Source organism: Hypomesus nipponensis, chromosome 12, assembly GCF_054491055.1.
Source record: "Hypomesus nipponensis isolate SF chromosome 12, ASM5449105v1, whole genome shotgun sequence".
Classification (NCBI taxonomy): Eukaryota; Metazoa; Chordata; class Actinopteri; order Osmeriformes; family Osmeridae; genus Hypomesus; species Hypomesus nipponensis.
Genome location: NC_140372.1, coordinates 11,943,925 through 11,967,862, shown reverse-complemented (window position 1 = coordinate 11,967,862; position 23,938 = coordinate 11,943,925). Strand labels below are relative to the sequence as shown.

Genomic DNA, 23,938 nt, shown 5'->3' with positions numbered 1-23,938 from the left:
GAACTGTCTAAATTAGAACAGGTGTTATCAGACAGTTCCTCGACCACAATATGCTGAAATGTGAGGCACAATGACCAGGGGATTGTATTGCCTTTGTGTGAAACTCCAAAAGTCCCGTATTCTTGATGTAATCTTTATCGATATCATTTATACAGCATGGGAGTGAACAGCTAAAAGACAATGATCGATTTATTTCCAGATGTAGCCTTATGTAGCAGCTCTTGCAGTTTTTGGGTGGTTATTGTTACCTAGCTACAATTAACATATACAGAGAATCTCGGAGGTTCTTGAGCAACATGGCTGTGCAGTGTTTTTCAGCCAGACTGGTCCATCCTGATTGTTAGCTAAATGACTCACAACATAGGAGCTAAAGTTAGTTTTTAACAAATAGACACCCTGTTCATGTCGACACATCCTTCAGGGGAATGACAATGTGGCAGGGGTTGGGAAAGGAAACGGTTCTGAGACGTGCACAGACACATCTGTGTCACAGACATCTCCATCAGTTACACTAAGACATATTTGATATGGTCACTATTAAGTTTGGAACACTATGGAGGGTGACAAAGAGAAAAAACATCACACGAAAGTATTTGAGAGGTTGCTCAAGAGAAATAAATACAGCAGTCAGGTGGTTTCTAGGGCCCAATTATGTGTTTATGTATTTTACTGTCATTCTGGACTGGGCACTCTACTGTTGTTTAATATACATTAAGAACACTGTGAGGAAAGTAGGTTACAGCAGGGAGACAAATTAATCCATGTCGGCAATATGGTAATAATTCGTACGCTTTCTACTGACTCACTGTGCATAAAGTAAATAATGATGCATCAGCACACTATAGTCTCAGGTCGTTCGATTGTTCCCTTGCCACACCCATGATTACGAATATTGACCTGATGTCTCACGTGCGCATGTCCAAAGATTCTCCGAAGCCATCACTCCTTTTTCTTACTTGGCCCTTCTTTAACATTTGATGTTATTTTAACATACTTGCTTGACGGGGTACATAACCTATTCATATATCAGCCCGGTACAGTTCGTGCATAGATGCCCAGCCCTTTCTCCGTGATTTAGCCGACCGGCATCCTGTGTTTGTGCGATCGGATCCCTCAATCCGGGGGGAGAGGAGGAGCACCAGTAGAGTTGCGCGTAGGGCCGAGCTGCCACCTCAACATGGAGTAGCCCTGCGTCCTCAACAACAGAAGCGGACCACAAAGAGGAATACACGACTGCCTCTTCTAATAGCAGGGGGTACCGCTAATGATCCTGTATCAAATATTCACAATTTACGTAAAGGAAGGATAGGAAATAATTGAAAAAATGGCGAACGACTCTCCAGCAAAAAGTCTGGTAGAGATAGACCTGGCTTCATTGCGGGTGAGTACTGGACAAGGGCAGTGTCTCTTCTAATTGAGACAACCGTTTTTCCCCCAATTGTGTATCAATTTTGCAATAGACTACAATAAACAAAAAATCTCACTCGGTTGATAACATGTCAGATAGTTATTTTCACGGATTTTCCATAGCCCAATCACTGAGACTAGTATGACATTATTATTCAGCTCGAGCGAGGTGTTTCCAGTCTCTGGTTTTCCTTTGTTCGAAATGCATTTGGCATGTTGGATAGATCAGGGCGCAACAGCTGCGTTAATCTAGAGCCCATCATTATAACATCTTCTAAAACACATTTACCGTGTATGCTATTTGTGTGAAATATTTTTTATTCGATTCCTTGCAGGATCCAGCTGGGATTTTTGAATTGGTGGAAGTGGTCGGAAATGGCACCTATGGACAAGTATACAAGGTACACAAGCGATCCCTCGATGTATGGCCAGGCCCAGGCTACTTACAAGTCCTCGTCATTCTCTGTTCGATGCAAGACTTGGTTCTATCTTTCCTATACTTAGGGAATATAGATACATTATTTTGATTGGGACCCCATTCATATGAAACACGAGCTTAGTGCCTGACCGATACTGTGGTTTTCATGTGAGGGTGATAGCAGGCGGGGTATGGAGACCTATTTTTTATAAACAGGACTTCATTAGGGTATTTTACCTATTCCTCGCAATGTCTAGACTAAGTGGCATGTGTTCATTTTGCTGGTCGAATAGGCAACCAATGGTAGTTCCGAAAATAATGACTAGGCAATCCCATCTGTGAAACCTTCAAATAGGCTTTGCGGAAAAATGCCAATCTAATGACAAGGTTTTAGAGAACCAGTCCAGCTTCCCCAGTTTGCCCATTCCAGGCTGGCATACTAGCCTGTCTAACTGCAATACTGTATCTGAACAGCTTGGAAATGGAAATGGGAAGTCTGTTTCATCTTGGCCTTCATTCTTGTAGCGTTGCCCTAGTGACCCGCTGAACCTGATGAAGGCCTGCTAACTCAGGATTTCAAGTAGATTGTGGATCTGGTTCAGTATATGGGCTAAACTCAACACCATTTCATCAGTTTTAACCGTATGGAACAACGGGTAAACGTCTGGCTATATGGTATTTTCTTAGGGTCATGTGATCCTTTTGGTAATGGAAAATGAACTTGCATGCCATCCTCCCTCCAATACCAGATGGCTTGTGGGCATGCAGAAATTGACCCATTTTGTGGATTTGATCACTCTCTTAACTGCTCTAAAAATTCCAGCTAATAATGTAGTCATTGTTTTGCATTTATTTACCACAAGAGTGAGCAGCATACTGTTCTCTCTGCTATTTTTGGTTTCTGTGAAACACACCATCATAATACTTTGGACACCCACATCACAAATGACTACTTGGGTTGTGTTCTGTCACTTCTTTATGAAATTATATCAGTGGAAAGTAAACCCAAGAATATTGGCAGTAATGGGATTGAGGAACTAACAGGTTGTAGTTTGAAGTCCATATTTTGAAATTGACACAAGTTTTTTTATTAATCTACATCCAATAAAAGTGATAGCTATTACTCTGACATAGAATAACCATTCCCAAGATGAAAAGCAGTGTTTTGCACGTTTATCCCAGTAACTAGATTAATCAACAGAATACTTGACTACAAAATGTCCTGGGTGACAGCCTTACTTAACATTTAATGGAATATGTCTAGGCTTCGGTCAGATTGTCCCAGGGCTAGTATTTTGTATCCTGTTGAATTCATCAAATGAAGGACGTCCGTGGTCTGGTGAAAAACTGGAGCCTAGTTATGCTCAGAAGGCTCCATAGTTGGATTTGAGTCTTTCAGAAATGGAGCAGTGGAAGCTCTAGTTGAGCGTGTTCCTCTTTCTCCAGAGGGGATGTCATAAACCCTGCGCCCATGTGAGCTGGGCCTGCTCTATCAGCTGTCTTATCAGGGCTAGGCTAGCTCGGTGCAGCAGCTACCGTTATTAGACAGGCGAGCGAGCATGTGCCATGTGGTGTGAATGAGGGGCTGCAACTGGTTGAAGAGCAGCTGTCCAGGACCAGACAGAGCCTACCCGCTCCATGACAAAGATGGTTTTGTCTCGTTGTCGCTGGCTTTTTGGTCCCCCCCTCCCGCCTTCCGATCCGCCAGTATAGTTCTTTAGAAAGGACCTGTTTGTCCGTTGAATCCCCAACACTGAATAGTCAAACGGCCTCTAACTGAAAACTAGGCTGACTTCTTCTCACTGGGAGGCGTTCTTCTGTTTTCTCTTATTGTTAATCATTTGTCACAGTTTTTTTTTCTTCCCCTCCCTATCCTCTTTTGAGGAAACAAGAGCCGAGCCCATTTCATTCAGTCAAAGAAGCTTTATGCATTAAGCCGACTTGTTAGAGCAAAAAATGAAATAATAATATCCTGTCACTCTGAACACGAAGCTCCAAAACTGAAATTCTGATTCTCCAAAACAGCCCTCACACTGTAGACGAGTTCAATCCTCCAGTTAATGGAGATAAGTGACTCTCTGAACGGGCTCTCTTGTTATCCAGAGATTTCTAAGAACCGAAATGGCATATATACAGTAGTGTACATCCAAGACAGATTCAAATGACATGGAGTGACCAGTCATTGGAACCAAGCCAAAAGGGCAGTGACTGTCTCAATGGGGGTGCAAGATTAAGCAGTGCAGTCAGTCAAAGGGCTTGATGACTGAGGTTTAGCTTGACTTACTAAACACAATTATTATGAAAACAACCCAGGTTGACTAATTCAGTTGAATGTAATAGAGGGCCAAATTATATTTGCAGACAGAACTTGCCCAATAAGACTAAAGACAGGGCCTATGTTTGAGTGGGCTGGAAGATTGTACGAGTCCCAATTTGGATGTCTTAGAATTTTTTTATTTCGCTCACACTAATGTGTAAAACATCTGTTTTAACAACTCGTTTGTCATGACTTCCAATCTCCTACATTGTACTAATGAATATCATTTTGACCAATGAATGGCATTTGCCTTATCACTCTGGTGCAGAGGCCAATGAAGAAGTAGGGGGAGATGTGTGCTCTGTGCGGTGTCAGTACCGGGCTCCTACTGAAGCAGGCTGGTGTTGTGCTGGATGGGATCACCTGCTCCAGCACTGCACTGCACAAAGGGATTCTCACATCAGCAGTATCATTCTGGCTCCGGCCCAGCTGGCAGCGCCATGTGGAGACTGCCTCAGGTGCTTTGAGGCGGAAGAAAGATAAATGAATCGTTATTATTTTTTTGGTCTTTCTTTTTAAGATGTAGGTCTTTTGAGTTGTGAGGCATGTGGGGAGGATTCCTCCACAGAAGTCAACCAGACAGCCTGGTCCTGTGCCCTGCCCTTGCTTGTCTGGTTTCACATCCCCCCCCGCCTCCCCCCGGTTCTCGCCGCTCTCTGCCCCTCCACTGCATTGCAGGAGCTGGCAGGTCTCTGCAGGAGACGCTGGGACCCCCCCCTCCCCCCCCCCCCCCGTCGTCCTGACGCCAGGGCCCCCCCGTCGAGCTCACTCTGCGTGTCCCCTCCTCCCTCCTCAGTGTCCGTACCACCCTCTGGCCCTGCCGTCACTGGTCTTCCTCTTCTCTCTCCCTCTTTTCCTTATCTCTCTTCTCCTTTGGCGTGTTCCTCCTCTCAGACCCCCCCCCCCCCCCCCCCCCCCCCCCCCCGCTCCCAAAGTGGAGTGTAACTAAGCAAACCCGGGGTTACACACTAGCTCTCGCGGTGCTGGTTAGAGCCGTTCCATCGTCAGGACTGGTGCTCCGAGCCATCACTCAGCCATCCACTCAGTGGAATGGCCTTTTGTCAACCAAATCCTGTTGCTGCAAAGCAATAATGTCATATCTCTGCGGCAGTCAGTGTCCATGAAGACCCCCTCCCTTCCGCACCGAGGCTTCAGTGTGGCTGCCGCCAGCCCAGCTGGTCCAGCAGCATTGTCGGGGGACTGGAGATTCCAGAGGCCTCGGTTATGAAACGTCACCATTTTATCTTAATCTTCGGTGTGCCTGGGAGGCCGTTGCCCAGCAAACTCCCCTAAATCTGCAACACGACGTGATAGATAAACGGACAACGTAGGGCGTCAGCGGCGTCACCGCGGAGACGACGACAGCACCATGGAGCCAGACACCTCTGTCAGGGCGGACTCTCCTTCACTCAGCCACACCTCCGTCTGTCCCCTCCTCCTGTCCCCCACGGCCATCCTCTGTCACCATGGCACAGTAGCCTGGCGCTTCATGTGGGCAGCGGAGTGCTCGTCATGCGGGGGGGGGGGCTGGCAGAAGTATCCTCTTAACGTCAGCTGTCTAATACCCGGGGCTGGTGCCATACGGGGCTGGCCCAACCCAGGTAGCCAGGGTGATGCCAGCACACTGCCCACCATCCAGGCCTGGTAGGCTGAGGATGAGGTGGTGGTGGCGGTAGTGGTGGAGGAGGGAGTCAATCTTTACTCCTGGTCATGTGTTGCCCTGGAAGATCCTCATCGAGCTCGACAGCATCAGGACAGGTAAACGCACTGTGGTCTAGGTCTACAGACTTTGGCCTTGCGCTGCCGAAAACCGGGCGAGAACACGTGACACCATGCAGGAGACGAGCCCGTCCACAGTTAAACGGTTGCTCGCTTTCATTTAAGACTGGAGCTATTTATAGCCAAACCAGTGGAGGAGTCTGAATTGTCGGTTAGCGTGCTGGCGGGGGCGGGGGTGTTGAATGTGTCACCCCCTCAGCGAGGTGGCCACGATCTCCCTCCTGTCGCTCACACACCCTCGAGTCCCAGACACGGTCGTCTCGTCGAGCCCTATCTGTTCACATGGTCATCGTGTGTGTGTGTGTGTGTGTGTGTGTTCGTGCACGGTGAGAGAGATGCGGTCGAGGGTCGAATGTAAACCAGCAGCCTCACCAGGGACACAATCTCTCTCGCGCGAGTGTATACGAGCGTTTTGGGGGGGGGGGCTTTTCCCACGCTGGTCTCACGTGCTCATGGGTGTCACAAGACCGCCCTCTGACTCTGTGTACGTGCCTGTCTGTGCACGGCGTGGAGCCGCTCTTGGAGTGCCACCTCATCGTGATGCTAGGATGAGACGTAGCAGATCCCGTCCCTGTGGTCGAGGCTGAGGGGAGGGCCTGGTTCACACCGGAGTCTGACCCCAGTCATGCCTCGGTGTCGCCCTTTCCTTTTTGAGAGAACGGCTTTCATTCCAATCCGTTACCCGGCCGACCGAACTGTCTAGGAACGGCGTGGGTGTCGGAACACGCGTTGACTCCCCCCTGAGAAAGCAGCTCTGTTTTCTCAAGAGAGGGGCGCTCTGAGAACGGCCCTCGTCCTGACTGGAGCAGTTAGTTGGGCTCAGTACAGGCTGCTGCACTGGGATCGATACCTCCTTACTTACAGATCAGCCCCCCCGGCTCCAGTCCACTTTAAACCCTGCTGCCACTCCCTGGGCCTGAACAGTGGACCAGACCAGACCAGACCCCACCCCTGTGATCCCGGGCCTGGCCTGAATGCATCTCTCCTCCGCCCCCAGCCTGGGATGCAGTGGGCCCTATCTGATATCGTCGGAGAAGAGTGAACGCTCTCTCTCCCTCCAACACGATCCGATAACAGGCCGCCGAGTTTATGGTCTCCCCCCCGTGTCTCATCTCCTTTCCCATGCGATCCGAGTCTGTAGCCCCTTAATCATGCTCTCTCCCTCTCCCTCTCTCTCCCCCCTCTCGACTCTCCCTCTCGACTCTCTCTCTCGACTCTCTCTCTCGACTCTCTCTCTCTCTCGACTCTCTCTCTCTCTCTCTCTCTCTCTCTCTCTCAACTCTCTCTCTCTCGAATCTCTCTCTCTCTCTCGACTCTCTCTCTCGACTCTGTCTCTCTCTCTCTCTCTCTCTCTCTCGACTCTCCCTCTCTCTCTCTCTCTCTCTCTCTCTCTCTCTCTCTCTCTCTCTCTCTCTCTCTCTCTCTCTCTCTCTCTCTCTCTCTCTCTCTCTCTCTCTCTCTCTCTCTCTCTCTCTCTCTCTCTCTCTCTCTCTCTCTCTCTCTCTCTCTCTCTCTCTCTCTCTCTCTCTCCCTCTCTCTCTCTCGACTCTCCCTCTCTCTCTCTCGACTCTCTCTCTCTCTCGACTCTCTCTCTCTCTCTCTCTCGACTCTCCCTCCCTCTCTCTCTCTCTCTCTCTCTCTCTCGACTCTCCCGGTTGCAGTACTCCCTTTAGCCCTTTGCCCGCTCTCCCATCCACCCTGAGTGGCCGTCCTCTGGGGAGTGTGGTCGTAATGGGGGGCTGGAGGGGGGGGCGGTGCTGGGGCGAGCTGTGTCTGTGAGAAATGGGTCAGTGTGCTGGGATGCAGCAGGCTGGGCTCCGTGGTGCTCCGCCGCTGCTGGGATGCAGCAGGCTGGGCTCCGTGGTGCTCCGCCGCTGCTGGGATGCAGCAGGCTGGGCTCCGTGGTGCTCCGCCGCTGCTGGGATGCAGCAGGCTGGGCTCCGTGGTGCTCCGCCGCTGCTGGGATGCAGCAGGCTGGGCTCCGTGGTGCTCCGCCGCTGCTGGGATGCAGCAGGCTGGGCTCCGTGGTGCTCCGCCGCTGCTGGGATGCCGGTTCTTTCCCGGCGCTCATCTGGTTTGTGTTGAGCTATAGGAGGAGGCCGGAAGGAGGACGTCGATAACCATTAGGCCGGGTAATGGTTTGTTTGTTTGCGTTCCGTGATTCCCATCCGCGTGCGCGAACGCTCATTTTGTCAGGGTTTTTTTTTTTTTTTTTTTCCGTTTAAGTTTTTTTTGTGTGTGTGTTTTAGTATGCCCGCTGTGTTTGCGGGTCACAGTTGGCACACGCGTAGAGTTTTTCAGCGCAGATCTCGTCCTCATTGGCTGGTGTCGCCCTCCCCCCCGTCCCACCCACTGCTTAAATGTCACCTTACATCTACATGTAACCCCTGTGCCACCCCCACAGTGCTCTAAACCCTCATTACCAACACACACCTACCCTGGCTCCCTGCCCTGCATACACACACACACACACACACACACACATGCACACTCTCACCTTTCGATGCGATTAGACGTCGGGAGCGGTAACCTGACCTACAGCACATCAGCCTTCATCACTAACAGTGATGATGATGATGTGGAGGAGGAGGAGGATGCGCTGGAGCACTAAGGGTCCAGTGGAATGGGGCAGGGAGAGGGGAGTGGTTGACAGGCACTGTGAGGACTGGTGGGGAGTGGAGCTGGATGGGAATGCTGGTCTGTGTTGCTGGAGCCGGGCCAGCCACACATCTGGCTGTGGTTAGCTGTTTAATGGGAGACTAGAGCTGGCTGGGGCTGAAGGGGAAGGGAGGGGAACGACTCGGTGATAACTCACCGCCTTAGATAACCCCTCCAGGGCCTCACTGGGGCCCCCCCCCCCACCATGACTGGCCCAACCCCTCCCTTCGGTCAGCCCCTTAAGGTAGGCCAGAGCTGTGTCCTTTGCTTCCTCATCTCCTATCTATTGTGTGTCTGTGTGTGAGAGGTGGGGGGGGAGTTGCCATGGTTACAGCTCATGACTGACTACCAGGCTTTGAGTGCAGTGGGATGGGAGTCTGCTTAGTCTTACTAAAGCCCAGCCAGTCAGGCTCCTTGTGATTACTGTAGTGGAGGGGGGGGGGGGGGGGGGGGTGAGCTTAGGGCTGATATAGGAGGTGGCTGGAGCACAAAGGAGTAAGGGGAGGCCCTGACTCCTTATCTTCTCCTGATTGGTGGACAGATCGTCCTCGACTAGCTTCTGCACTCCCATCCGCTTCCACTGTCCAGTTCTTATCCCCCCTCCCCCGCCTTGATCCTGGGACTCGGAGGAAGGGTTCAAAGGGCAGAACCTGGCATCCCGTCCCTGTGAAGCTCCACAGACCCGGGCCACATGCTGGTGCCGATGGAGAGAAACTAAATACCCTTCTTCTTCTTTCTTCCCCACGTCGCCTGTGTGCTCACAGATGGGGGGGGGGCGGTGTGTGTGTGTGTGTGTGTGTGGAGGGGGGGGGGGCGGTGTGTATGTGTGTGGAGGGGGGAGGGGGGGGGATGAACCCTGAGTCGCACCTGTGACCCTTGACCCCCCCAGAGTGTCGTGTGCGGGGCTGCAGCGCCAGCCGGGGGCCGTAACGTCCCCGGCAGCGTTTTTATGACTGCCGCTCCGGGATCAAAGGACGACGGGCGGGGGGGGGGGGGATTACAGTCAGGCGGGTTCAAGCACTCGTCTTAACCAGGGCTGTAAAGAATAAGCTGGTTGCATTTTACTGTCCATAATCCATCCATATTCAGTTGCCTCTGGAACGTCTTGTCATGATATTGAGCGGGATTCGACGTGTGTGCGTGACCACAGCTGCTGGGATCATCAGCGCCACAACCTTTATACACGGTCCAGCCGAGACCAGGGGGAATACCCATGCCTGTCTGGATTGGATCCCAAACATGTGGAAGTTTTATCTATGTTATTATTTATTTGGGGGGGGGGGGAGGGAGGGCTTGGGGATGGGAAAGGAGGTTTCTATTTTTGGGCTTTGTTTATGTAAGGGGCGAATGGTGCTGGAAGACCAGGGGACTGTGGGATTGTTTGTTCAGTGGGGGGGGGGTGTCGGGGATCGTAGACCTATAAGTAACTGTCTGTCACTAAACGCTCCAACTAAATCAGTTTCATGCTTCACCATCGAGCAGGCCTTGGACACAAAAACAATCAGAAATTCCCCCCAAAATGTGTAGCGTAAGGCATGGGAGCTTTCAAACCTTTTTTTAACCGTGTCACACGCCCGGGCAAACAGTCGGCACTCATTAACCCTGATAACCTGGCCGAGCAGCTGATAAACCAACAGTGGTCCCCACTGTTCTCCACGTGACGACTAACGTGCCATCTCTCCCTCTCCCTCTCCCCAGGGGCGGCATGTCAAGACCGGGCAGCTGGCGGCCATCAAGGTCATGGATGTCACCGAGGTAAGGTGGGGGAGGGGGGGGGGGGGTCGACTAAGGATACTAACCACCTCGCTGTTGTTTTTCAGGGAGGATGGGGGGAGGTTGGGGGGGGCGAGGGGGTTACTGACAGAGCCGGGCAGACTTGGCTGACCTTTGGAAACAGTGCGAGTGTGCCGTTGTTTTCATTCTCCACTCTCTCCCCCTCTCTCTCCCTCAGAGCAGCAGGTTCATTGTTGTATTCTGGTCTGCGATGAGGAGATAAGCCTGCCTGGTCAGGTGTTCCACAGGCTCGTTGCTAAAGCGTGGGGACGAAAGAACAACAGCTTAGGCGAATACATATGTTTACCTTTATCGAGTGGAATGACGACAATTGGACGATCTGCCAGTTCAAGATATGTGCAGTATTCAGACCTATCAATGTGCCTTCATATGTTTGAGGGAGACCTAGATTTCAGGGAAAGGGAAAGAAAAAAAACATGAGTTCTCCATAATGAGGCACCCATAAATTTCGACATAACAAGCAGAGATCTAGCCAGCGGTATGTTGACTCGATAGCGTAATTCTGAGGCGGCGGGCGGGTAGACCTCTGTGGCATTCTGCTTTCATCTCTCAAGTGTGGACCTCCCAGTGAAGAGGGCCACACACACACACACACACACATCCTAATGAAGACCACCCCCAGTTTAGTCATCTATCTAGGCCCAGTGGCAGCTTCCCCCCCCAGGGACAGAACCCCTGCCAGTGCTCATGGCTTAGCTGCTCTCCTGGGGTGAGGTTAGCTAACATGACCCCCACTAACCCTTCCAAATCCATGAAGATGATGGCCTGTTTAAGCTGTGGGTTTCAACCTCGGCACCAAGGCATTGTTATGCGAGATGACCTCAATGGTCGAAGGTAACATTCAAAGGCAAGACTGAAAGCAGTAAGTTTCAGCTCTCTTTGACATTGGATGCCCACATATTCCGTGTCTAAAAATGAACTGCAGCATCCGTACAGAGTATGAGTAGGGCTAAAGCTAGCGGCAACATTTTCTCACAAGGGCTGAATAGTGTGTTATGTTTGAAATGGCTTGAAAGTGTGACTGTTTTAGTTCACCTGGCCCAGTTCTTCAGACTCCCAACTGGAGGAATTGTCCCGACTTGTTACCTGACACTCCCTTCTGATTGTCATGAGTCAACTGTCTCGTAAAGGACATTGCAACCAGCGGTTACCCAACCGCTTCCTGTGTCAGGCAACCAGAGGTGTTCCCACGCCTTGGGACGTCATCAACCCCCACCTGCTGCTCCAGCCAGCCCTGCCCCAGATAACAGGTCGAGTTACAGGAAGTGGCTCCTATCTGTCGTGTAGCTCCCAGGTCTGGTTCCACATCTGTACGCTAGTCAGCTACTCAGGCTAGCGTCGTCAAATTGGGTCATCTCTATTCTAGCATGCATGGCTAAGTGGAGTGGGCTCATGATGGCCTGTAGCATAATAGTCAGTGGAGTGGTCTCTGTCTTAATTGGAGATGGACAGTAGGGTACATGGACAATGTATGGGAGCTTATGCACGTCTTTGCAGCTTCGTCCGGATTCGAGAGCAACGTGACATGGTTGTGGCGGAGGAGGCCTCCGACATCTATTGCCCCTGCCGTTTGTTGCCCTGAATCGTGGGCCGAGCTCGACCCTTGTTAGGCTAGCCGACTCGCCGCTCTCTGACAGTCGAAGCGACACGGCTGTGGAGCACTTTGAGAGCCGGGTTATGTAGCGCGTCTGTCACGATGACCCACATTTTAACCTCTGCTCGCAATTCTTCAATCCAGTCCACTGCCGTATGTGTTTATTGTCAAGTTTTTTTTCTTCGTCTTCTTCTTCTTTATCCCGTGTTAAGGTTAACGGGGAATGTCGTTTTCTTTTTAAATCAGCTTTCTAGGTGGGGCAGGGATTGAAAAGTCTTTCTTTTGTCGGGAGGCAGCTATTATTGAATGGGACCACTGAGCCGAAAGTGCGGCAGTTGCATAAGAGCCCCGCGGGGGGTCACCGACGGGCGTGTGGTTAAGGGACTCAAATCTGCCTTCGTTTTTTGACTCGTTCCGTTTTGCCCCCCTTCGACCCTCCCGCCCCCCCCCCCTTCTGCTTGTCACCGCTGTGATCGTGAGCAGGGGAGGGACGCCTGTCCCTGGTCATGTGACTCGGCGGCGATCAGGCAGTCACGGCCGAGAGTGATAATCCAAACAGCTGCATGGCGGCGGGGGAGGGGAGGCAGGAGAAAGGTTGATGTCACTCCAAACCAGTGCAGCAACAGCATGGCTGCCTGGATGTCCAGCTGAGACTTGAGGTGGGGGTCCTCTGGATAACGGGCTAACTAGACATGGTGGAATGCAGAACTAGCCTCCTGTGTGTGTGTGTGTGTGTGTGTGTGTTTTACATGACAAAAAAGCCCCGCGGGCTGTGCAAACACACTGGAATGTCCTAATGCAGACAAAATGGGAGATGTGCCCTCTCTCTGCACAGCTAACGCAGCCCTCACAAGACTAAACTGAACTTCTGTCAACGTGGGTTTCTACGGAGACGAGCCACAGAACAGTGCAATTAGAGTATCCCCATTAATCACTGTCAGGCTCTGGGCTGCTTCCAGTTGGCTAACTGTGTTGCGCTGACCTTTCTTACCGCTTCCTCCTATGGCAGTCGGTCTCCCACTCTGGGGCTTGTAGCACAGTGATGGGTTACACAATGCATAGGCGAGAGGCTTCATTTGAGGTTTGTCACTTTGAGGTGGGTCAAAGTCCGTGGTGTTTTTAAACGAGACGGGGAGTTTAGCTTGATGAGGGTTGTCGTCTGGCTCGACTACACAAACACTGTGTCATAGAGGCTGGTTAGCGCCACCCTACCGTGTGTCACATCTGATCAATTCCTCCCTCCCGCAGTTCGAAAAGGAGAGAGTGAAAACATTTGACACATAAACGGCTGTTCTTGTTGTTTAAGGATTTGTCTGCACAATAGTATGGTGACATTACTGCTAACGGCGGCTACGGATGCACATGGAGGCCCCACGCGTCATTAATCCCGAAACAACAAGAGGTTGAGAGAGGACGACGAAGAAGTGGTTCTTCCTCTCGGTCTGGTATCAGTTGAGCGAGACCTTCGAATCTTGGTAGAACTTGACTCAGTTTGAGGAAATTCAATTCTTCTGGTGCTTTCCCCCCCAAATGTGGCTAGGAGTTAGGCTGTCATGTCGACCATCCTCCTGTGTGACTTTAAGGCCTTATTCTCGGTAAAGATGTCAGTCCTTCAAAGTTCAACCTCGTGACTCAGGCCTTTGCAGGACTTCCCAACGGGAACCAAGTCTGCGGCTTTCATGTCGCAAGGCATGTCAACCACAATCGAGCTACTTGACCTGACGCAAGCTGTCCGTCTGTCTGTCTCATATTCCTGCAGGACGAAGAGGAGGAGATTAAACTGGAGATCAACATGCTGAAGAAATACTCCCACCACAGAAACATAGCCACGTACTACGGTGCCTTCATCAAGAAGAGCCCCCCGGGACACGACGACCAGCTCTGGGTGAGCGAGCCTTACTGTTCAACGACTGTTTGCACTTCTCAAAAGCCACTGCTACTTGGCATAATCGTTGAACATCACGCTGTAACGTATGTGTGTGTGTCCTGTAGCTGGTGATGGAGTTCTGTGGTGCCGGCTCCATCACGGACCTTGTGAAGAACACCAAGGGCAACCAGCTGAAGGAAGACTGGATCGCTTATATCTCCAGAGAGATCCTTCGGGTAGGTCTGTCTCTCTGTCCCCCCCCCCCCAGCCCCGTGTCTCCTTCCTATCGGCGCCCTCGATCCTCCTAAGTGGCTTCAGTCTCCAGAATCTCCAGAGTCTACTGAGCTGCGGCTGTGGCTGCTCGGTGACCGGACCTCCCTCTGTTTCCCCTCACAGGGTCTGGCCCACCTGCACGCCCACCACGTCATCCACCGGGACATCAAGGGCCAGAACGTCCTGCTGACCGAGAACGCCGAGGTCAAACTCGGTGAGTTGACCCCTCGTCGCCGCGCCGACGCTCTCCCGCGCACGTATATCCGAGGCGTTTTTTCCGCCCCCCCCCCGTCGGTCTCGTGGCCGTCGGTGTTTGGAGCGCGTCGCCGTGCAGACGGTTGATGGGAGCCTTGTGTTCACAGTGGACTTTGGCGTGAGCGCCCAGCTCGACCGCACAGTGGGGCGGAGGAACACTTTCATCGGCACGCCTTATTGGATGGCCCCAGAGGTCATTGCCTGTGACGAGAACCCAGACGCTACTTACGACTACAGAGTAAGACCCAACACGCATGCTACACACGCCCTACACACAGACGCACACTTCATACATACTACACACACACACACACGCACTCTGACAAGCTACACAGACGCACTCTTCATACACACTAGACACGCACTCTGACACGCACACTTTACGCACACACATTCTTACACGCACCCACAAAGAAAGAAGGCTGAACTCAACCGATCTCTTGCGTGTGTCTCCTGGCTGTGTGTGTTCTGACCTGACCCCCTCGTCCTGCAGAGTGACCTGTGGTCTTGCGGCATCACAGCCATCGAGATGGCTGAAGGAGCCCCGCGTGAGTACCTCCCCTCTCTACCCTCCCTTTCCTGCTTCATCTGCCCCCAATCCCCCTCTAACGAGTGTGTGTGTGTCTGTCGTTTAGCGCTGTGCGACATGCACCCGATGCGAGCCCTCTTCCTCATCCCCAGGAACCCTCCCCCAAGGCTCAAGTCTAAGAAGTGGTGAGTAGCCCGCAGCGGACACTTGAGTAGACCACGTAGAAGCGCAGATGATTCACCGGGCCTGAGCAGCTCTCTCTAAAGCCATTGAAAGTGTCCAGAGATCTGAGATTGGGTCCTCTGCATGGCTTTGGTTGAGCGGCGGTTTAAAGGCAGGCTGCAGGCATCTCTGCCCAGGGGCTCTGCCTAGCCGTGCTGGGCTGAGCAGCTGTAGCACACCTGGGCCTGGTTGTGTGGCACACCACATCATACCCACGAGGTTTCTGGCATCAGACTACAAAGAGCAACTCAGCCCTGTGACATGCTCTGTTTCCACTGGCTGTGCAGCCTCTTGCAGACTCTCTCTGGGGTTTTCCATGGCGTTCACGTTGTGTGAACGACCGTTTTTCCAGGAGAGGATGTGCTCGAAAGAGGCCCGGCCTCGGAGGGCCGTTTAGGGCGTGGGTTTTCAGCCTTCTCCCCTCCCTCCCTTCCTCCGTCCTCCTCCAGGTCCAAAAAGTTCTTCAGCTTCATCGAGGGCTGCCTGGTGAAGAACTACACCCAGCGGCCCCCCACCGAGCAGCTGCTGAAGCACCCCTACATCCGGGACCAGCCCAACGAGCGGCAGGTGCGCATCCAGCTGAAGGACCACATCGACCGCACCAAGAAGAAGAGGGGCGAGAAAGGTGAGGGGGGGGCGGGACCTCGCGCAACGGAACCAGTCAGCCGGGCGCGTGCGGGGGTTTCCGCCGACGCTAACTCCCCTGTCGCGTGTGTGTGTGTGTCTCTCTCTCTCATCGCAGACGAGACCGAGTACGAGTACAGCGGCAGCGAGGAGGAGGAGGAGGACCCCCAGGAGCAGGAAGGAGAGCCCAGGTGGGTCTACGCCCGCCATCTTTTCTTTGGGGCTTCCCCCCCCCCCCCACTGTTCTAACACCGGGCCTCCCCTCTCCCACCCCCCAGCTCCATCGTCAACGTGCCGGGCGAGTCCACCCTGCGCCGCGACTTCATCCGACTGCAGCAGGAGAACAAGGAGCGCTCGGAGGCGCTGCGCCGCCAGCAGCTCCTGCAGGAGCAGCAGCTCAGGGAGCAGGAGGAGTACAAGAGGCAGCTGCTGGCCGAGAGGCAGAAGCGCATCGAGCAGCAGAAGGAGCAGAGGAGGAGGCTGGAGGAGGTAGAAGGGAGGGGTGGGGTGGTGTGGTGTGGATGGTGATATGGGATGGATGGTGGTATGGGATGGGTGAATGTATTGATTGTGGGATGGATGGCTGGAAAGATGGATGGCTGGAGCAATGTGAGACGGTCAAAACACCCAAGTGGGCCAATCTGCGAGAACCCGATTGGTATCTCTGCGCTCCACGCCCCGACAGCTTTCTGTCTCAGTGAACGTGTGGCCGAGCACGGACCCATTCGATCAAACGACACAGGTGCTCGGTGGGTGGGAACAATCAGCCGTCCGACGCCGCCTCTCTGAGACTGTGTGTCCCCCCCCCCTTCCGTCTCCATAGCAACAGCGCCGCGAGCGGGAGATGCGGCGGCAGCAAGAGCGCGAGCAGCGGCGCCGCGAGCAGGAGGACAAGCGGCGCGTGGAGGAGATGGAGCGCCGGCGGAAAGAGGAGGAGGAGCGCCGGCGTGCCGAGGACGAGAAGAGGAGGGGCGACCGCGAGCAGGTGAGTCCCGAGTCGAGGACAGCGCTCGTGCTTCCGTTTTTCCTGTATTTCCACCAATCACGGAGGCCCTTGTGCTCGATTTGGCAGGAGTACATCCGGCGCCAGCTGGAGGAGGAGCAGAGGCACCTGGAGATCCTGCAGCAGCAGCTGCTGCATGAACAGGCCATGCTGCTGGTAAGAGTTTCCCTCCACCCCCCGCCTCTCTCACCGGGACGGAAGGTTCCGGAAAGATCCGGTCAGCTTCCCCCAACAGTGCCTTTTAAGTTCTTCCCACACCAAGCGCATCACTGTTTGACCTTCGCCCTCGTTAGTAAGATGACAATGAAGTCATTGGGGGTTGCTCCACTGCCAGTTTCAAGGGCGTGATTCATGACCAGGATCGCCGGCTAGTCATGAGTCATTCATTGCTCTTAAGTTTGTTATTTATCTGAGGATTGCAAATATATGTTGTGAAAGACAGTACTGATATGAGTCATCTGTCATGCCATTTCTTTTTTGTGCATCATTCACTTGTTTTATCTTACTCCCTATAGAACCGTTTTCATGTTACTGCATAACCGTAGCAGAAGCATTGAAGTAGGAGGACTCCCACCCACTATAGTGGGAGATTATTATTGCGTATTATTCCATGCGTGTCACTACATGTAGTCTGTCCAGCTTCCGTATCTGGTAGAGCTACAACGTTATAGTAACCAGTATCCCCACACACACACACACACACTGGCACGCTCTGCATCAGGAGTTCAAATGGCGGGAGCTGGAGGAGCAGAGGAAGGCCGAGCGTCTCCACAAGCGCCTGCAGCAGGAGCAGGCCTACCTGCTGTCCCTCCAGCAGGACCGCAAGCAGCCCGCGCCGTGCCACAAGAGCCCCGACCCCGAGAGAGCGGCCCCGGACTGTCCCCCGGCCCCCCAGACAGGCCCCCCAGACAGCAGCGTCGCCACGACAGCCCCGCTAGCCCCGCTAGCCCCGCTAGCCCCGCTCCCCCCTCCCCCAGACGGTGTCTCCGCAGCCCCGTGGACGACAGGGCCACTAGAGGCGGGCGGGGCCGTGTCCGCGGAGGTCGATGACCCTCCTGAGAGCCCCGCCGCTCCCCCGGTCCCTGACAGACGCCGGGAGGAGACGTCCCCTGGCGCTAAGCCGCTCCCACACAGTTGTAGCCTCCCTAAGCATGACGGGCCCGACGCCCTTAACCCCCCTCAGACAGGACACCCGGAGCCCACCGTAGACCCTGTGTGTCATCCTCCTTGGCCAGTCGGAGAGGTGAACTTTCCTCTGTGTTCCTCCTCCCCCCCCCCCCCCCCCCCCTCCCGCTGCCTGCTGCTTCCTGCCTCCTTTCTTCTCTCCCACACTGCCTGGGTGGACGCGACGCGGCGTGGTGTGAGCGGCGACGATGGTTTTCTTTTTCCTCGAGTTAGTGGTCGTCCTAAAACGGAATCCCTGTAACCCCAAACCCGTTTGAAATGGTCGACTTGAGGGGCGATGGCCAGCCTGTCATCGACTTCCTGAGCGCTCTTCTTCTTTTCCTTTGCGATGTTAGAGAACCCCTGAAGTGGCAAATCTGTTGCTCTCGTCGAGAGGAAGCAGGGGGTCCAGTCGGAGAAAAGAAAACCACGAGCTCACACTCGCACTGCCTCTAAAACTGAACGAAGGCTGAGCTGTTTTTAATTTCTTCCTCACTCTTGACTTTTTTGTTCTTCTTTTTTTGCTTGCCTATCTGCTGCTTCTCGGCTACTAAAACCTTTTTGAGGATTAAATATCCTAATCTTAATCTCCACTTTGAGCGGGGCGGAACGGGAAAAAGACGGAAGAGTAATTTTGAGAATTTCAGATTAGCGAGACCGTAATCGCGGCTGAGGTCTCGCAGGTTCAGCTACTCTTCTGGCCAGATTAGTTCACAGTCAGTACTCACGACATGATGGCGCCATACATGCCACCATTTGCAATTTACTTCCTTTTCAAATATCTCCTTTTTCCCCCATATTCCCTCATTTCATATCATTACCAAGGTTAATACTAAAAAAGCTTTTGACACCATCTGTATTGTAGAACAGTGGTTCTCAACCCTGGTCCTCAAGGACCCCCTGTCCTGCATGTTTAAGATATTTTGCTGTTCCAACACACCTGATTCAAATGAATGGTCGTTAGCAGGCTTCTGCATAACTAGATAACGACCCATTCATTTGATGCAGGTGTGTTGAAGCAGGGAAACATCTAAAACATGCAGGACAGGGGGTACTTGAGGACCAGGGTTGAGAACCACTGTCGTAGAAGAATGTAATGAACTCCAATCAGAAGGTCGTCCTGAGGCGTTCCGACTAGATCCAAGTGTTTCTGATGTGGCTGTGGCTTTTCCATGGAGTTGACCTCCGCAGACTGAGAGGGGCTACTGCATGTAAACATCCGAGGCCCCTACTAACCAGCCTGTGTTCCACCTCCTAGAGAAATAGCTTCTGTCATGTGGAGCAAACCCACCTTTTTGACAGTTTTGTGATGTAAATAACATGTTTGTGTCCTGTATAATGGGGGAGGGGTGGGGGGGTGGGCGTTAATCCATTTGTCTCCATGAAAACCTTTTGTCTGTTTATTTGTGACTGACCCCGCCCAAGAGCATGCTGGGAATCCTCAGACTAGCTCTGTTTGTTGTCCACTTGTCATTTTCCTTGAGTGTGTTTGTTTGGGGGGGGGGGGGGGGGTTGGGTGTTTGTAAAAGCAGAGACACGAGTGACTCATCCTTTCCCCACGTCCTCCCCTCCCAGGCCGATGAACGGTACCGCAAAAATATCCAGGGCTCCCCTCAGACTGCCCCCACCAAGCAACCCCCCGTCCCCCCCCGCTCTGAACCCTTCTCCAACGGGGGCTCCTCCGAGTCCGCTCAGCCTGCCATGCACCGGCCCATGGAACCACAGGTAACCCTCCCTCCCTCTCCACCCCTCCCTCCCTCTCCACCCTTCCACCCCTCCCTCCCGCTCCACCACTCCCTCCCTCTCCACCCTTCCCTGCCTCTCCCTCCCTCCCTCCCTCCCTCCCTCCCTCCCTCCCTCCCTCCCTCCCTCCCTCCCTCCCTCCCTCCCTCCCTCCCTCCCTCCCTCCCTCCCTCCCTCCCTCCCTCCCTCCCTCCCTCCCTCCCTCCCTCCCTCCCTCCCTCCCTCCCTCCCTCCCTCCCTCCCTCCCTCCCTCCCTCTCCACCCTCCCTCTCCACCCCCTCCCTACAGTAGCCGGTAGCCTATGTTGCCTGACAGACAGTGATGGGTGGGACCCAGGTTACTTTCCTATGGATGAAGCCTCACAGACACAAAATAGTTTGAGTCACCTCTGAACACCTCTGGTTGTGGCTGGATATTCTAAGTGCGAGGCCTTGTCATTTGGGCCCAGTGTGTGAGGGAGTATTTCACCCAATGACCCAAGAGAATCTGGTACAGCGCTCCAGACCAAGCTGCCAGTCATTGGCCGCTCTGTCCAGCACGCCCATTTATGTCCTCCCCGCCATTGGACTGTTTATCTGTTGTCCTGGCACCGTGTTCTTAAATGTCTCGCCCCTGTTTTCCGTGTGTATTATCCAGCAGTTTGACTGGGTCCCATGTATTTGTGTCTGCCTATGCATGTGTATGTACATGCACATGTATGTTGAAGCCATGCTCATCTACACTCATCTCTGTTGTCCCTTGTCACCTCCCTCCCTCCCTTCCCCCCCCCCCCCCTCTGTGTCTGTCCTCTCCATCCTCCCTTCCTCCCTCCCTTCCTTCCTTCCGGAAAGGTCCAGTGGTCCCACCTGGCCGCTCTTAAGAGCAGCGGCGGCGCCGCCCCTGCTCCTCCTCCCCCCGTCGTGTCGCGCTCCCACTCCTTCAGCGAGCCCGGCGCCGCCGTCGTCTCCAACTTTGCCCACCTCCACCTGCGCGCCCAGGAGCCGCCCCCCCCGCACGCCCACCTCCACCACAAACAGGCACCCTCACCCGCACGCACTGACCCCACCCAGCCCCAACCCTCCCTCCACCAGCCCCAGCCTCGGGCCGAGCAGCCCGCCCCGGGCATCAGTGAGGAGGTGCCCCCCAGGGTAAGGACAGTCTCCCTCCCTCCCTCCCTCCCTCGCCTCCCTCGCCTCCCTCGCCTCCCTCCCTCGCCTCCCTCCCTCGCCTCCCTCCCTCCCTCGCCTCCCTCCCTCGCCTCCCTCCCTCGCCTCGCCTCCCTCCATGCTGCCTCTTAGTTCCATGAGCGGGCCTCATCCCGGCTAGCCTGCCTGCTGTGTCTCAAGGTTTCCCATCTCTGCTTGCGGGGGGGGGGGGGGGCTTTGTCCATGCTGCTGTGAGCACAGACGAGCCACAGCACCGCCTGGCCTCAAGGCATCACGGCTCTTTTGCTTCCCCAAAGCTCCGCTCTCATCCACTTCCACCCCTCATCCACGTGTCTCCATCAGTGACTGCGTGTGCATTCAGAACATACCGGAGCGCGCTTGTCTAATCAACGGACTGCTGTTGCGTGGCTGGTGGCTGGTGTTGTAGATGCTGGTATTGCAGACGGATCGAAAATCCTTTCGCTTTCTCATTCGGCGTAGGCAAGCATGCACTCGGGGGGCGCGGTACGGCCACCCGCTTGGCCACTTCACCCCCCTCCCGGTGGCCCTAACCGCGAGTGGACGTGTGTTTCCGTGTGCCCCCCCCCCCCACCCTAGGTCCCTGTGAGGACCACGTCCAGGTCCCCGGTGCTGTCCCGCCGCGAGTCCCCCCTGCCCGGAGGAGCGCTGGCCAACAACCAGGCAGTGCAGAGGAATGTCGGCAGGTAACTGAAGCCTTCAGGGTTTTTTTGGGGGGGCGGGGGAGGCGGGTCTTCTCCTGACTGCGGTCAGTGGGTTTTGTGGTGGGAGCAGGAAGCCTGTTCTTGTGTTGGGTGTGCAGTACAGGTGACAAGGAGAGGAGGGACTGAACAGTGGCCTTTGGGGGTCTATCTTTGTCACTGTGTGTGTACATGACGGTTCTCTCCCGTGTGTGTGTGTGTGTGTGTGTGACAGTAACGCGGAGCCTCGTCTGCTGTGGGACAGGGTGGAGAAGCTGGTGCCCAGGCCAGGCAGCGGCAGCTCCTCCGGGTCCTCCAACTCCAGCTCCCAGGCCGGCTCCGGAGAGAGGTTCAGGCCTCGCTGTGAGTCTCACCCCGACACGCTCCGTACACACACACACACACCTCAAACACGCCAGCTCAGCTGGGCCTCTCTCACAATTCACTTACCGGGAGACGGTAAAAGCCATTACATTTGACATTTAGATTTATTTAGGAGACTTTTTTTTAAAATCCAAACCAACATACAAACGGTGCATGTACAGGCTGCTCACCCACCCACGTTGTCAGGCGTGTGACCTGGTCTTCTTCTCTCATGCACCAAAGCATTGACCTGGTTTACATTCGTCACCTCCAGCTTCTTCCAAGTCTGAGGGCTCCCCGCTGCAACGCCCCGAGAATGCTGCCAAAAAGCCGGAGGAAAAGAAGGAGTTTGCCAGACCCAACCGGCCGGCCGTGAGTAGCAAACAGTAGTCATGTTGTTTTAGCCGTAGCGAGAGCCCCGCTTTCAGTGTTGTCGTAGGCCTGAAGTAAAAAAAAAAAAAATCCGGTTCGATTTTTCTACTACACCACCACCACTTTGTAATAGGCTGATGTGGTTAAGCATGTTTAGAAACCCAGTGGTACATGCGACCCGATCATGCCTTTGCTCTGCTTGCACCATTTCACCTCCCGATCGCTGTGTCGCCATCAAAACAAGTTTCCCAGAAACAAAAGCAGTTTAGACTTCCCCCCCCCCCCCCGTTTTGGTGTCGAGTCACCGGCTGACCTCTTCCTGGCTGGCCTGATTGACTCACGCAGTGCCCTGGCCCCGCCCACTCTGCATCTCTGCTGCGGTGACACTTCCCTGTTCACCTGACACCGGGGGATAAGCTTTTGTCAATGCTATTGTTTTTTCTTCGTCCGGGGTTTTGCCCGGTAATGCCCACAGACTTCCGGTTGCTTTTAGTGATCCCAGGATTAGCACCTCACCTGGTGTATTGTTAGTCGCCCGCTTGAATCCCAAGCAGTATTCAGTCCCTTAAGCCTAGAAAAGCTCTGGTCGAAGAAGACCAGGAGGAAAGACAGAAGGCGCGGCCCCCTGCTTGAGACATCCTAGAATGGGCGATCTGTGAATGCTGTACGCGCCCCCTCACGTGACCTTTGACCCCCCCCCCCCCAGGACCTGACGGCCCTGGCCAAGGAGCTGCGGGCGGTGGAGGACGTGCGCCCCCCCAACAAGGTGACGGACTACTCCTCCTCCAGCGAGGACTCGGGGACCACGGACGAAGACGACGACGAGGAGGTGGACCAGGACGGAGGGGAGGAGTCCACCTCGGGGGCCGAGGACTCCAGGGCCGGGTACGTCACCTCCTGACCTTTAGCCCCGTCACCTAGCAACTCCCCACCTCCCCCGGCTCATTGTACAGACCTGGGCTGTTTACACGCTCCAGAAGGACATCTTTTGTCTCTTATCTTCTCAATCAAACCTATCTGGTAGAAAAGAAAAAAACTGCTAGTGAGGACAGACGTAAGAATCTTGAATCTTGAGTTTGAAGCGACACCAAACAATGTTGACCGAATGTACGCAGGTCATCGAATGATAAATCCATATTTATTGACCCAAGTTCTCGTCCCCTCAACCTTGTCCACTCGTCTAGACGACTGAGCAACGGGGAGACGGCGTCCCTGAAGACTCTGCTGGCTGACGACTCTGAGAGCGACCAGGCCACCACGCCCTCCAAGGACGGCACCCTGGTCATCCGACAGGTACACACACACACACACACACCTCCGCTAGTTCACGAAGCCCAGAGACACATGTGCTTTCGTCCAAAGTGAGCATTTATTCCTGTCGTCATTTCTTCACTCACATCACCTGTTATAGACTCTTTTTTTTCCCCATCATTCTTTCCCCCCCTCATGTTACACGGCTTTTGCTATTACGTTGTTGTGCTGTAAAGGCATGTCACACCCTTTCCATGCAGTGCCAAGCTTGTTGAGTCAGTCGGTGTTCAATAAACAGTTTGTAGAAGAGCAAGTGTGAGCAGAGAAGGAAACATTGGCAGACTTCTTCTTTTTGACGTCATGAAATACACAGTGTGGCTCACAGGCTCGCACAGGTAGTCAGAGCCCCTCCTCGTCCTCCTGTTCGTCCAAGCCCGGACCCAAGTGTGCTTGTTCTTGCTT

The 23,938-nt window shown here is 53.9% G+C and overlaps 1 protein-coding gene across 3 annotated transcripts in view; it reads left to right on the top strand.

The window, feature by feature from the left end:
* Positions 1–931: 931 nt before the first annotated feature.
* LOC146261126 (mitogen-activated protein kinase kinase kinase kinase 4-like) overlaps positions 932–23,938 on the top strand; it is a 29,883-nt gene continuing 6,876 nt past the window's right edge. For 2 of the 3 annotated variants that reach the window (XM_084667659.1, XM_084667658.1), the window contains exons 1-21: positions 932–1,381; positions 1,743–1,808; positions 10,278–10,334; positions 13,727–13,852; positions 13,960–14,070; positions 14,231–14,321; positions 14,470–14,600; positions 14,856–14,910; positions 14,998–15,076; positions 15,563–15,738; positions 15,856–15,928; positions 16,016–16,226; positions 16,561–16,722; positions 16,810–16,896; positions 19,480–19,629; positions 20,478–20,774; positions 21,390–21,496; positions 21,726–21,853; positions 22,128–22,225; positions 22,932–23,110; positions 23,410–23,518. In XM_084667659.1, coding sequence (XP_084523785.1) covers positions 1,325–1,381; positions 1,743–1,808; positions 10,278–10,334; positions 13,727–13,852; positions 13,960–14,070; positions 14,231–14,321; positions 14,470–14,600; positions 14,856–14,910; positions 14,998–15,076; positions 15,563–15,738; positions 15,856–15,928; positions 16,016–16,226; positions 16,561–16,722; positions 16,810–16,896; positions 19,480–19,629; positions 20,478–20,774; positions 21,390–21,496; positions 21,726–21,853; positions 22,128–22,225; positions 22,932–23,110; positions 23,410–23,518 — 2,550 coding nt within the window. In that variant the 5' untranslated portion in view covers positions 932–1,324. Of the gene's footprint in view, positions 1,382–1,742; positions 1,809–10,277; positions 10,335–13,726; positions 13,853–13,959; positions 14,071–14,230; positions 14,322–14,469; positions 14,601–14,855; positions 14,911–14,997; positions 15,077–15,562; positions 15,739–15,855; positions 15,929–16,015; positions 16,227–16,560; positions 16,723–16,809; positions 16,897–17,461; positions 17,984–19,479; positions 19,630–20,477; positions 20,775–21,389; positions 21,497–21,725; positions 21,854–22,127; positions 22,226–22,931; positions 23,111–23,409; positions 23,519–23,938 lie in introns of all 3 variants that reach the window. The other variant, XM_084667660.1, reaches the window with a different exon arrangement.